The 13,780-nt window shown below is 35.9% G+C and overlaps 2 protein-coding genes across 3 annotated transcripts in view; one reads left to right on the top strand and one right to left on the bottom strand.

Annotated features, from left to right (window-relative positions):
* Nucleotides 1-4,964, bottom strand: part of cdc42se1 (CDC42 small effector 1) — a 28,514-nt gene extending 23,550 nt beyond the window's left edge. The window contains exons 1-2 of the mRNA XM_067448238.1: nt 4,848-4,964; nt 1,713-2,048 (exon numbers count right to left, since the gene is read on the bottom strand). Of these exons, the coding sequence (XP_067304339.1) occupies nt 1,713-1,766 (54 nt within the window). The 5' untranslated portion in view covers nt 1,767-2,048; nt 4,848-4,964. The remainder of the gene's footprint in view (nt 1-1,712; nt 2,049-4,847) is intronic.
* Nucleotides 4,965-5,979: 1,015 nt separating this feature from the next.
* gabpb2b (GA binding protein transcription factor subunit beta 2b) lies at nt 5,980-13,734 on the top strand. Of its 2 annotated transcripts, none has more exons than XM_067448235.1 (8): nt 5,980-6,006; nt 7,013-7,120; nt 7,233-7,400; nt 7,481-7,675; nt 7,803-7,953; nt 9,760-9,924; nt 10,011-10,129; nt 11,764-13,734. In XM_067448235.1, exons 2-8 carry the CDS (start codon nt 7,013-7,015, stop codon nt 12,139-12,141), a joined length of 1,284 nt encoding a protein of 427 aa, XP_067304336.1. In that variant the 5' UTR covers nt 5,980-6,006; the 3' UTR covers nt 12,142-13,734. The 2 variants fall into 2 exon arrangements, with proteins under 2 accessions (XP_067304336.1, XP_067304335.1); XM_067448234.1 differs by having other exon boundaries at nt 5,983-6,162.
* Nucleotides 13,735-13,780: the final 46 nt, after the last annotated feature.

Genomic DNA, 13,780 nt, shown 5'->3' with positions numbered 1-13,780 from the left:
GGTACAACGCATCTTGAATATGCACATGAACGAATGAGATTTGAGAGCTCAAGTTGAAAATAACATTTTAGAGAAGAGTAACTTATATCAAACTATATATGGCTTTAAGACTTGGAATATAGTCATATGGGTTTAGAATGAATGAGTAAATGAGGGTAAGTAAATGACAAGAATTTAATTTTTGGGTGAACTCGAAAAGAAGCGCCCATGAAAAATTTAACAAAAATAAATGAGATGCATCATTCACTACCGTTTAAGATTTTGGGGTCGGTATGAGTCTTTTAAATACATCTTTTAAACTCACCAAGACAGCATTTATTTAATCAAACAGAAAAACAGTTAAAAAATTGTATGTTGTGAAATATTACTAGTGTTGTAAAACAGCCATTTTGTACTGCAATATATTTGATAGCAAAGCTGAATTTTCAGCATCATTACCACAGTCTTCAGTGTCACATGTTCTTAAGAAATCCTTCTAATATGATGATATGCTGCTCAAGAAACATTTCTTAATACATTTTGAACACAGTTGTGTTTAATATTTTTGTGGGAACCTGTGATACATTTTTCCCCAGAATTTTAATGAACAAAAAGTTCAGCAAAGTTCACAGAAAAAAATATCTGGAACATTTGTTAAAGGGTAAGTTCACCCACAAATTTAATTTGTCATTACTGGCTCACCCTAATGTTGTTTCACACCTGTAAGACCTCCGTTCATCTTCAGAACACAGTTTAAGATATTTTATATTTTTATAGTGCATTTTGGTCCAAAACAAAACAAATTCACAAAAACTACGACTTTATTCAGCATTGTCAATCCGCTGATTCATAACTGTTTGAATCTTTATTTGAGGATTGAAAACCAAACCGGAAGAGAAGACAATGCTGAATAAAGTCGTAGTTTTTGTTATTTTTGGACCAAAATGTATTTCCGATGCTTCAAGAGATTATAATTAACCAAATGATTTCACATATGGACTACTTTGATGATGTTTTTATTCCCTTTCTGGACATAGACAGTACAGTGTGCATACACTTAGATACGCTCTCGGACTAAATATAAAATATCTTAAACTGTGTTCTGAAGATGAACGAAGGTCTTAAAGGTGTGGAACGACCTTAGGGTGAGTCAGTAATGACATCAATTTCATATTTGGGGGAACAAACCCTTTAATATATTCACTTTTGATCAAAAAATCTTTGCAAAATAAAATCTTTGTTTTATTTTTTATCTTACTGACCCCAAAACTCTTGATCATTTATCATAATAATAAATACGCATGTATGGCCACATTTATCAGACTTCCTTCGCATGCAAAGTGGTTTGAATCCATGACGCTACCTCTACACATTCACACGTCCAATGACAGAGCATTCTTTGTCCATCTGAGTTTCACGTCTGGCTTCACTCTCTAAAACACATTTGCACTCCTGACAAACTCCTGAGACTTATCTGGGTCACATTCACATCAGCTGAAAGGTTTCTTTTCTGTCCTAGACCAGCGTGAGTCATTCTTCGCGTGATTAGCGAACACAAAACTCGCATGAGCCACGGGGAAAGCCAAATTGACAAAATTAGTCCAGATGTTGATCTCAAGAGGAGCCTGGTATCAGTACCTGTGATTCATGCAGATTCTCAAAAAAACTAAGTTTTACTGTATTAGAATGGTCTGGGAAATAAACCAATAAATCTCTCCAAATGAGGCACTTACCGGAGGAGGTTTGGCTACCACGCAGCATCCGATCTTATGCCAGAACGCACTCATCTCCGGCACGCACCGGTTGGGTTCCCCACTCTCTCTCGCCACCCTGCAGGCCGTTCAGAGACGAGATAGAAAGAGAATATGATCCTCAGCACTCAGCGATATAAGCCGTGGCTCGTCCAAAAACCTCTGTCCTGGTCACCGACAGAATCCTCGTTGATGTTGTCGGTGCTTTAAGTAGATATAAGACACCCTTAATTCCCTCAGCTATTCTTGGCCCCTGATATCCAGTTGATTCTGTAGGACTGTGGGATTTATGCGAGGCAGTGATGTTGCAAAACAAATCTGTTTAATAAAAGAAAGAAAAAACTATTTAAATGAAGTAGACATTAATCAATCATACAGGCACACCATATATTTAACTTACCACATAAAAAGAAGACACTCTGAATGAAGAAAATAAAACAAATCTAATATTGACTTTAAAAATGAAAGCTAGACATTCTTCATTTTTTTAATCGTAATATCATATTAATATAACAGTAACACAGTACTTTGATTTATAAAATGGCATTGAATGATTACCATATTCATTTAGTATGGCATTTATTTACACAGCCCAACCAAAAAAGTTACTGATTGGATTGAAATGCTTATGAGTCTATGATTGGATGATTATTATCTAGCATAATATGGAAGTTATATGTTTGACAACAGCTCTTCTAAACCTAACTGATGGAGTGTGTAGCTTTTCACTTCTTTAAGGGGTGGTTCTGTGTTTTTTTTTCAAGGCTTGGTTCTGTTTATGGGGCGCAGTATAACGTGTCGTAATACTTTTTTTTTTTCCTCGAATTTTTATTATATTTTACCTTTATTCCACACCACTGTCTCCACTGTCTTTTGAACGGATTGTTTGCTTCCTGCTTCTATGAAGCCCATCCCTCCAAAAAACGCAATGGTCTTTGATTGGTTAGATGCATGTCTGCAACACTCTAGCCTACTGCAACAGCTCTATATTATAGGTGTTTGACATCGGCTGCGACTGGATGCATGCAATCGGTGAGAGTAGCTGAGTGCAGGCGGGAAGGAGCTGCAAACGGAGACGTGACGTCGGACACTTTCTGCTTCCCGTGGTGAAGCCTTTGCAAACTTTATCACAGCTGAAGTTGAATAAATGCAATATTTCTCAAATACAAAGATGTTTCAAATGACATTTTCATTCAATACTTTATGCACTGCTTAAAAAAACATCTGTTTGGACAAGATTAAAGTTCAACATATAAACCTACACTATCAATGAAGTGTTGTCAACGGTTTTTATCAGTTTTAGTTTGATAAACATGAGAATATAACATTGCGACTACATGAAAAGAGGTTTTGCTGTTATAAATAAATGATTTGTGAGCATTAGCGTAACATAAGGTTTTAGAATAAACACACGTGATCGCTGTCATGTGGTGAATCCAGCCAATCGTGGATCAGCTGTGTCGTCATCAGAGCTTGTGCAGTCACCCTTGAGAATCTGCACCGGCTGCATCAGCCAGCTGGTCTCGAATCGCTCTCACTGTCACAGTCACGTGCCGTCGGCGCTGCCTCAAGTCGGACAAAATTTCTAACCGGCATGCACTGCTTCAAGTCAGCCGCCGATCGGTTTGCGCATCGCTGGGGGAAGTCGAACAAGCCTAATGACTGCGACATGGCCTCGCCCACTTTGTGGCGTGTTCGTGGGGCAGTGTTTATGTTAATAGCAAGGGTTTATGATGTCATCTTGTTGTAGTCCAAACCTGCCATTTTTGTAGGCAATAAACTTTAAAAGACAATATCTCCATTTGCATTGAACTTTCAGTGCTGTAACTTTGAAGATTATGCTCAAGCTGCAACATTACACACTAACTAAAGTTAAAAAGTGAAATCGCATGCAACCACCCTTTTAAACTACCATATAGGAAGACACATCATAGCCATATTCCAGAATGACAATGTCAAGATTCATCAGGCTCAAAATATGAAAGAATGTTTTGGAGGGAGTATGAAGAATCATTTTCACATATAAACTGGAACCTCTGAGTCCAGACATTACATTTATTGGAAGTCTATGGGATGTGCTGGAAGAGACTTTACAGAGCATTTGACTCTTACATTATCTTGACCAAAATGTATGCACCATCAAAAAGTCTTTTTTGGCTGAGCAGTTTATATGGTAGTACCCAAAATAACTTTAATTAAAAAAAATAAAAAAATAGTACTACAAAATGTTCATAAAAGAAAAAAGTACTATGGCAGGATCGGCCATCATGCAGTAATTTGACATTTCCACACGTATCATGTAATACAATGGAACTTTGATATATACGATGTACTGAATGATTAACATGTTCATTAATGGTGGTAACCCAATTAATTTAAAAGAATAACATGGTATTGCGGTGCAAGTTGAAAAAGTTTATAATAGATAAATTGATTCACTGGTTAATAAAACAACCAATATTAGTACAAACAACGCTTTGTAACGTCTCACAGCTTAAGCTAGGCTGTCTAAATAGACAGCAGACTCTTTATGCTGTCTAGGAAGGCAGTTCAGTGGTTCACAATTTTTTTTTAAAAGACACACAACCGCTTTCTTCGCACTGAGTACGTTATTGTCCATAACCGTTACAACGAAGAGAAATACACGGAAAATCAGTATAATAATGAGCAACAAACCTGTTAAACTGACAGCTGCTAAACACACCCAGAATGAGTTCAGTAAACGAAGGAACCACGGTTTAACGTTACAAAGAAACAACCACTCAGCCTCAAGCAGAAAAAAAACAAACAGCCCAGAGGAAGTTAAGGAAAATAAGAACGCAGTGTCTAAAAGTTCAGAAATGTTCGACTAGTTTTAACTCGCAGCACCTCGATGATTAAGTTGTCAGAGAATAATCTGACTAAAGTTAACTAAACTACCAGCGTCCAACGCTTATCTTTCTCGCCTTTATTAGCCTACTCGGCGCTGTTCTTATTTAAACTGAACTGTTACTGAAAGTTTGGCACTGAATACCGGGTCATGTTAGCGGCTCAAATGAATTAATAAAGTTCAACAGAGCCTTGGAAAAAGTTGTTTTTCCTCACACGAATTAAAGTATAAAGAAAATGCTTCCTTACATGTAAAAGAAATTCCCGGTGAACGGCTGGAGTGAAGCGCCTCTTGTGTGAAGTGCTGAGGGTGGAAATGACTCTGTGTTTCCCAGTCCCAGATCACTGAGGTGTGGTTGAAGTTTCCCCCATTAAAATGAGGAAATACTTCAAACCAGAGACCATCAGCGCCACCAATGGGCTACTGATATATCCGACGAATGTAGCAGAAACAACCAGTCCATTTTTTTACGGTCTATGGTGCAGACATACATAAAACCTGCCTTTCTACAGAATCCCCCCCCCCCCCCCCCCAATCATTTGTCGATTATTTTATGAAAATTGAGAGGTTTATTTAGATTAATTTCCTCCAGCTTACTTTTCTACATTTAAATCTCTATCAGTCTTTAGAATAGAGATTCCGTTTGCAAAAGCATTTAAAAGCTGTAAATTACGAAACCTGCAAAAACAATAAATAAACAAATAAATTAAGTAATCCACCGAAAATTCTACATAAATAAATAAATATGCAAACAAATACATTAATAAATACATAAATATTCGGTATAAATATATATATAGATTAAATGTGGAGATCATAATTAAATAAATAAAACGAATGGTGTACGTGTGTGTGTGTGGGGGGGGGGGATATAAATGTTAACGGAAATGCTAAACTAAAAGTTGACATTTTTACTTTTAACTGTTCGTTCATTTTTTTTTAATGTAGCCATAAACAGATTTCCCCAAAATTCGTATTAATGTAATTATTTATCTCCACGCACATTTCATTATTTATTTATGCAGGAATATGTGTATATTTTTTATGTATTTATTGTTTTTGCAGCTTCGTCCTCCATAATGAATCAGTGTTATATATTTTTATATATAAAATGTAACAATGCATGCTTACACAATAAACCCTTTACATTGGAAAACGTAAGCAATCTCAGCAGTCGAATTCTAAAGAGAGATTTAAATATTAAAATAACAAGTTGGAGGAAATTAATTTGCATAAACCTCTTCATACTGTTTTCTTCTGATGTAGCTAATATCATAGACTGTAAAAAAATATCTACCAGTTTTGCAGTATAGGGTGCGCTACAGACGTCTCAACTTTTAAACACTACCAAAGAAGAACCACTCAAACAGTTCTACTTCCGGTACCGTTCGTGCGCCATCTTTGACGGTAAATAGCCCATATTATGTTATTTTTGTTTTCAAAAAGTATCGAAAAGTATGATAGAACACTAAATCGTATTAAATAACCGAAGCATACGTCAGTTTTTTACCGTATACAACTTGTTATAATACAGTGAAAGTCTTCTGGAAACATTTTGGCGAGGTGAGCAGCTGAAGTTTTGCTTTATTCTGTTTACTAGAAACTGACTGCAGGAGTTTGATGAACTGTCATTAAAAAAGATTTTAATTACATATTTTGCATGGTTTTGGCGACATAGTAACTGCAGACGACCACTTGTCAATACCATAGCTAACGTTATATTAACTTTAAAACTTTAATAACTTAAACTGGAACGTAACTTACTCAAACTTGTTGAAGAAGATACAGTTTCACTATTTTCAATAATTTGTTCTTTACTTGTCAGATTATTAGCTTGCACACAAAAACAATCTGTAGTTTAATAGCATGGAAAATAGACTGTGTATATTACCAAAATCTCGTTGAAGACAACCAATAAGTTAACAATAGGAGTTGTTAGGCTTGTATTCATATAGAAATCAAAATGCTTTTTTTGTAAATAATAACATTATATAATACCAAATAAAGTCTGTGAAAATGTCCATCCAGCCACACATGGTATTGTAAACAAAAAGTGCCCAGCATGAACTCAACTTCCCCCGGAACTTGCCTTATTATAAAATGATGACTATTTCCCGCCCTGTCATTAATAATGAATTATGTATAACGTTATGTATACATCCGCTTCCCGTCACTTAAAACACTGGAAATACCCTTGGAATTATGTCTTATTATAAACACAAACAGCGTGTCATTCAGCATATAGTTTGTTTATATGGAAAACCGTTTCCTAAATATCTTTTGTACATTTTTTGAAACACTACATTTTGTTAACACCCCATGAAAGTAAACAGGTGGTTGTCAAGATATAAAGCAACTTTTCATTATCAGTATTTAGCATATTCTGATGCTCAAACCTTGTTTACATCGTTAGATGTCGCTTGTGGATTTGGGAAAGCGGTTGTTGGAAGCAGCGCGCAAAGGACAGGATGATGAAGTGAGGTCGCTTATGGCCAATGGAGCTCCTTTTACTACGGACTGGGTGAGTTGTATATGCTGAAGCATACTACATTTGCAGATCAAATGCCTATTGTCTGCCATTTATAATCTGCAGTTCACTAAAACATAGTATTGACAATGGTGATATGTTTTAGCTGGGTACCTCGCCGCTTCATTTAGCTGCACAATATGGGCACTACTCCACCGCTGAGGTGCTTCTCCGTGCTGGCGTGAGTAGAGATGCCCGCACTAAAGTTGATCGGACCCCCCTGCACATGGCTGCGGCTGATGGCCACTCAAGCATTGTTGAATTATTGGTCAAGGTAAGAGCGGATGATCTCAGAATAGGATTGTTTGAATTTTTGTTGTGTTGTTATTAAATTCTGATTCATAACTGGGACAGAGTGGAGCAGACATCAATGCCAAAGACATGCTGAAAATGACCGCCTTGCACTGGGCTACAGAACACGGGCACAGGGGAGTCGTGGAGCTGTTGGTCAAATATGGTGCTGATACTCACGCCCTCAGCAAGTTTGACAAGACGCCTTTTAACATTGCAGTGGACAGAGGAAACACTGAGCTGATGCTCTTGTTACAGGTAACAATTCCCAGATGATATTAAGGCACAATCTAAAACTCACCAGCTGCTTTGTATTTAACATAGTTTTTAGTTGAAATCAAGCTGCAGTATCTTAAATTAATAATTGGATTGTTTGTTGTTCTAGGAGGGAATGCAGAACCAAGTTAACATGAATCCAGAAAGGACTATCTTAAGCAGCACATCACCTGCCACCACCAGCCCTCAGTTCATCATCTCATCCTCTGGAGTGGTCAATCTCTCTGATATTGTTCTCACCAATGCTAAGGCTAACACAGGTATGAGTTTCAATACATTAGGGTTAGATTTACTAAAGATGGCAAATTAGTGTGAGAGCACAATCCCATAAAAGCAGCGATGGGAGTGGAATGTTCTGCTCGTGATCTACTATATATTTTGTGTCTGAAAGAGAAACTCCTACAAATGCAAATGCATCAAGGACAGCTGCAAAAATAACCCTGTCCATGCCTTTTCAGCGCTCATTTTTTACTCACTGCAAAAAATGCTTTTATTACTTAGTATATTTGTCTTGTTTCTAGTCCAAACATCTAAAAATTCCTACATTATTAGACAAGCAAAAGTAAGATTATTTTGCTTATTATTTTGCTTATTTTAAGTTATTTTCCCCCCACAATAAGACAATAATTTTTACTTGTCTAGTAAATATCTCTTAATATAAGAATTTTTAGATATTTTGACTAGAAACAAGGCAAAAATACTAAGTAAGGAAAGCATTTTTGTAGTGCTGTGTGTTTTTAGTAAATCCTGACAGTGTTTTTTTTAATGCCAAGAGGATTTGCACTGGTGCAAGATGTTAGTTAATCTGCTTCTGTTTCTTCAGAATATTTGCCTGAAATGAAACTTGGACATCATTTTTATTTAAAACCAAATAATGAATAAAACCTTGCACAACACTCAAACTTGCTAATGTTGTATTATTATTTTTTTGTATGTTTTATCAATGTGCCTTCTACAGGTTCGGGTATACGAGGTTCTAAATATTTATACTTTTTTGTCCCTGTGACAATGGCAGTGGAAATCTATTCTTTCTATCCTACCTGTCTAAAATCATCTTAATATTTTTTTATTTTTTTTATCCTGTATATTGAGTTAAACCATTCAGTTAAAAGCAAGGAGTTTTCCACTTACACTACTGTTCAAAAGTTTGGGGTTATTAAGACTTTCTAAAATAAAGAATAGTTTTTAGAAATTAACAGAAGACTCATTACAGTGATCAAAAGTGATACTAAAGACATTTATAATGTTAAAAAAGACTTTTTTTTGTGCAAATACATGCTCTACTTTTGAACGTTTTATTCATCAAAAATTCCTAAAAAAAAAAAATCACTGTTTCCACCAAAAATATTAAGCAGCAAAACTGTTTTTGACATTGATAATAATAAGAAACGTTTCTTATTAAAAAAAATAAATAAATAAAAATATGATGATGCATGGACCAAGGTGACATAAAGTTCTTTCCATCGATCAGTTTCTTACTTTCACATTTTAAAAGTTTCATGAGGTTAACTTATATACCCTACTTGTGGTTAGTCTGCACAAATACCTGCATCAATGCTTGTTTGCTTTGTGGCCCCTTTAAATACGGTTTAAAAAAAGACCGGGCATTCAATTTACGTCAGAGGAGTTCACAAATCTTTGTACAGCGGGTGGGCAGGCGGGGCAGGGCAGGGCGGCCAGAACAAATTTTGAGGCTCTCGCCAGCGGCGGTGTGAACGCACAAATTTGAAACATCTCTCAAAAACATTTAAATACCAGCCTCAAATTTGAATGGTACTGAACTTTTTGAACTCTTTTGAACCTTTAGGCATACTTTGTAAACTTATGATGATTTAATTTCCCTTGAGATATAACTTAAATACATGACTTGTGACACTTTTGAATTGAATTGTGCTTTAAATTTAATTTTGTTTTAGTTCATTAGAAAATTACCAGCCATTGGCATTGTATTTACTCACTAAAGCCAATTTTTCTTGCATTTTCTGCTTGTTGAATATTCTTTTTAATATTGATATTTGGGAACATTACAGTCTCTTACAGACAAACTGCTGCTTATATTCCTGCAGGGGCTTCAGAGAGTGTGATTTCTGCGGATTCAGTGGATTCTGCCATCCAGCATCTTGTAGGGGAAGATGGTCAGAGAGTCATCACCATAGTAACTGACCAACAGGGAAATCTGCAGCCTGGCAACTTGGGACAGAAATTCTTTGTCACAATGCAGGGGCAGCAAAGTGAGTAGATTGCTGCAGCATTAGTTTATGGCTCTTTTAGGACTTTGCAGTATTTATATTCTGACATGCCTGTATATATATATTAGTGGTTGCGGTGCCAGCGGGTCAGATTTCAGAAGAAATCATAACAGAGGACACCAAACCAGTTCCAGCACGGAAGCGGAAATTCGAATCAACCGTAAACCACACAGATGTCAAACATAAGGTGTGACCAGTAGGGATTCTTTTTTTAATCTTACATTTTGTAATGCAAAACCAATATCAGGGTTAAAGTCGGCATGAAACATAACATGAAATTATTATTATATGTGAACTTTATTATTGAAACTGCAATATTCCATTGATTTTTATGGTTACTAGGGTTGGGTATCTTTTTGGATTTTAGCGATTCCAATTTTTGTTGATTCCAATATGGTAAAAATTTAAGTCCAAAATTTAAATATAAAACATATTTCATATTCTGTGACATTGCTGAATACCATGAACAAAAACCAGCAGCCTAAAGAAAAACCAAACTAATAAAATTGACTAACTAATATAAATTTCAAATATTATTAAAGACAAGTAAACGGCAATACAATAAGAATAAATAAGCAAATTAGCAAAAAGTTCAGAATTTGAGATCAAATGTAAAATAACACTGCATTTCTTTTTCTACATATAATATAGAGCAAAAGGGGCTTTCTCAGTGGAGTAACCTTTTCATAGCTCCAAGAACTATTGGTGGAAGTACCCGGATTTTGGCGTGTTCGCACCGCAGGAACTTGTAAACATTTTAGTTCTAGGAACTCCTTTTGGGGAACTAATTTAGCTTATACTTTAGAGTAGGGTCTAACCCAGCACAATAGAAACAACCAGTGACGTAAGAGTACGCTGATTGTCTGAATGCATGGGAAACGCCAGCATCTGCCATTTTTAATGTCTACATGCACAGATTATAGTCTGTATATTTACTCCTGAAACTAACTCTACGAACATGGAAAACAGTGATAGATGGACCTCTCAACCTTCACGCTAAAGAGAAAATCAAGCGCAACTTTGAGGGGACCAATACATGATTATGTATTTCTGCTAAGCTAGGGACATTGGGCATCGACCACATGGCAAACGCTAATACTTTTTTATCAACTGTCTAATTTCTTTGTATAGCAGTTATATCTAATAAGGTATTAGACAAGTCCGTGAAGACGTAGAATGTGAGAGCTGTGTGCTCAGGCTCTGCTGATTTCTGCGCCCTCGAAATAAAGGTCATCCGTGCTGTCAAAATAAAAGTCACAACAACAAACGCAGCTTATGTCACATCAAAGTTCCTACTAGCAGTGCGAAAGCAACCAGGAAAATGGCCTTAAAGGAACCACCCTGGTGGCAAGTTCCTAGAACTACCCAGTGTAAAAGCCCCTAAAGTTAAAAAAAATTAGGCAGTCAAGATCATTGAGTGATTTGCTTTTTATTTTGTTCTTTGATTTAATGACACATACAGCAAGTTTATTAGGCTGCTGTCACTTTGAGACCAAATGCAAGGATTCAATATACTGTTTCACATTTCACATCACATGCTTTCTTTCTCAACTGTTTATGTTCACTTAAGACATCACCGACTGCGTTTACAAGGATATTTTGACATTTCTCTGTTCAAGCGCAAGGAGACGTAAAAAAGAGCTATGTTTATTATTTGCGTGATGAATTGAGTTTTCTTTTGCTTCGTCTTTTGGCTCAAATGGTTTAAAATCACATTAAAATGCGCACACAAAAATACATAATTGGAAATTAAATATCTTATTTTATAACAAGTATCCAATTCCAGAATTTCATAACTTCAATGTTTGGTGTTTTCTGCAGGAGTCTAATGAGAAGGACAGTAGGGAACTACTGGAACAGCAACTAAAAGAGGCAAACAGAAAAGCCCAGGAGTACAGACAGCAGTTACTAAGAAAGGAACAGGAAGCTGAGCAGTACAGGCTCAAACTAGAAGCCATTGCCAACGGGCAGACCAATGGCACCAGCACAGAGCCCCAAGAGGAAGTGGTGCTCCAGGAAGAGGAAGAGGAAGAAGAAGAAGAGGAGGAGGAGGAGGAGGTGGTTGGTGAAGAGGAAGTTGTCATGTTGCCAGAAGGGGCCATCATCATTAAAGAGGAGCCTCTTGATTCGACAGCAGAGGAAACAGTGACATTAGTAGAGGCGGCAGATATCACAGCCACTTCTGAGGGCATGCCGTAGCCGTGAACCCAAAGACTCAAACACTGGTGGCATGTTGTATTTATTTATTGTAACTCATAACCTTTTGTTTTATCCTTTTTTACTTGTAGCATTCAGTTTCTGTACAGACCTCTACAAAGACGTAGCATGAATTATTTAGGTGGCCACAATGATGCTGAGCTGCTCAGATTGGTAGAATAGGAAGATCAGGCGTGTTCTTTTAACATACGGCAGTGCAAGATGCTTTTCAATCAAGCCCTATTAGTACTACTACAATAGTGTACTTAAAGGAATGTTCTGCGTTCAATACACACTATTTTGACTCGCCTTGCATTACTGAGGTTTTTTTTTGACACTTGGATTACTGATTCAGTAAAATGTATAATTTGAGTTGTAAAGTTATTTGAAAATGGTTTACCATTGTCATGACTTCAAATTTGAATGTATATTGTCTGGACTCATAGTGTGTCTTTTTAAAAGTATTGTTTTTGTTTTTTTTAGAAACTGAAGGACAAGTCATATTGCAAATGTTGTCGATATAGCTTAACTTGAACACGAAACATTCCTAAAATAGTGACATTAGAGTAAAGGTTAACAGTATATCATATAAAGAACATGAGATTAGGCCTCTATTATGTTATGGCTTTGTGAAACATTGACCTGCTCCTGCAGCTTGAGGAGTGTTTTATTGATGCAGTTGACATTGGGTGACGTGATAATCGAAGTAGCTATGTATTTACTTAACTCCTTCATGTTTTATAATACTTTTAGCTGTTTATAAAGATAACTTACTCTAGTCAGAGTATAATAATGAGCAATGGTTTTACTTTTTTTTTTTTATCTTACATAATTTCCTTTGTTCTGTTAGACACTAAATCATGATTTGCATTTCAAAGTTTTGTGCTCTAAAAAAAGTATGCAACATGTCTGTGCTTTTGTCTTTCACTGTGAAATTCCCCAGTTAGCAGCTTTTACAGTCTTTAAGTTTTACAATTAAGTTATATCATCAGTTGTGTTCGATCCTTGTATGTCAAGTTTTAAAAATGTGAATGAACGCTGTATGAAATTTTATGGAACTAGACCTTAATTACTCTATAGATTTCCTTCTCATAGAAAAATGGTTTTATTTTATTTTTAGCTACACAGCTGATGATTAACATTCCATGAATTGGATTTTAAGGGCTTGCATAACCATTATTGTGCTTACTTTTGCTTTGTACATATGCAAATATTTGTTTTCTTCCATCTAAACTCATGGATATTAAGATTTTGAAGGACATTGTACTATTTATTGAATGAGTGATTCATTTGGACAAGATCATTTTCCCCTTCAAAGTCTTCAGCAGTGCTTTATAGGCATAAAATAGCAATCTTATGTGAACGTTGACATTAGATAATCTCTGTTGAAATTAGTTCCAGGCCTAAAACAAGATGTTTACACTTTTATTTTGTTGTACTTTTTTTTCAGTTTGTTGTAAGCAAATGCTTAGAGTTTAAATGTAAAGCAGACACAAGCATTATACATAATATAGATCAACAGGTTGTCCCTAAGATTTCTTTTTTGTATATTTTTTACATATATATTTTTGTAATTAAACACTATTGGGGCCTGTCTTTAGTGCACTTTTTTGGCTGCATTTTAGTATCTTTGGTCAAAATA

The sequence above is a fragment of the Pseudorasbora parva genome, chromosome 7 (assembly GCF_024679245.1).
Source record: "Pseudorasbora parva isolate DD20220531a chromosome 7, ASM2467924v1, whole genome shotgun sequence".
NCBI classification, from domain to species: domain Eukaryota; kingdom Metazoa; phylum Chordata; class Actinopteri; order Cypriniformes; family Gobionidae; genus Pseudorasbora; species Pseudorasbora parva.
Note: the sequence above shows the minus strand (reverse complement) of the source record. Positions and strands in the feature narration are given on the sequence as shown.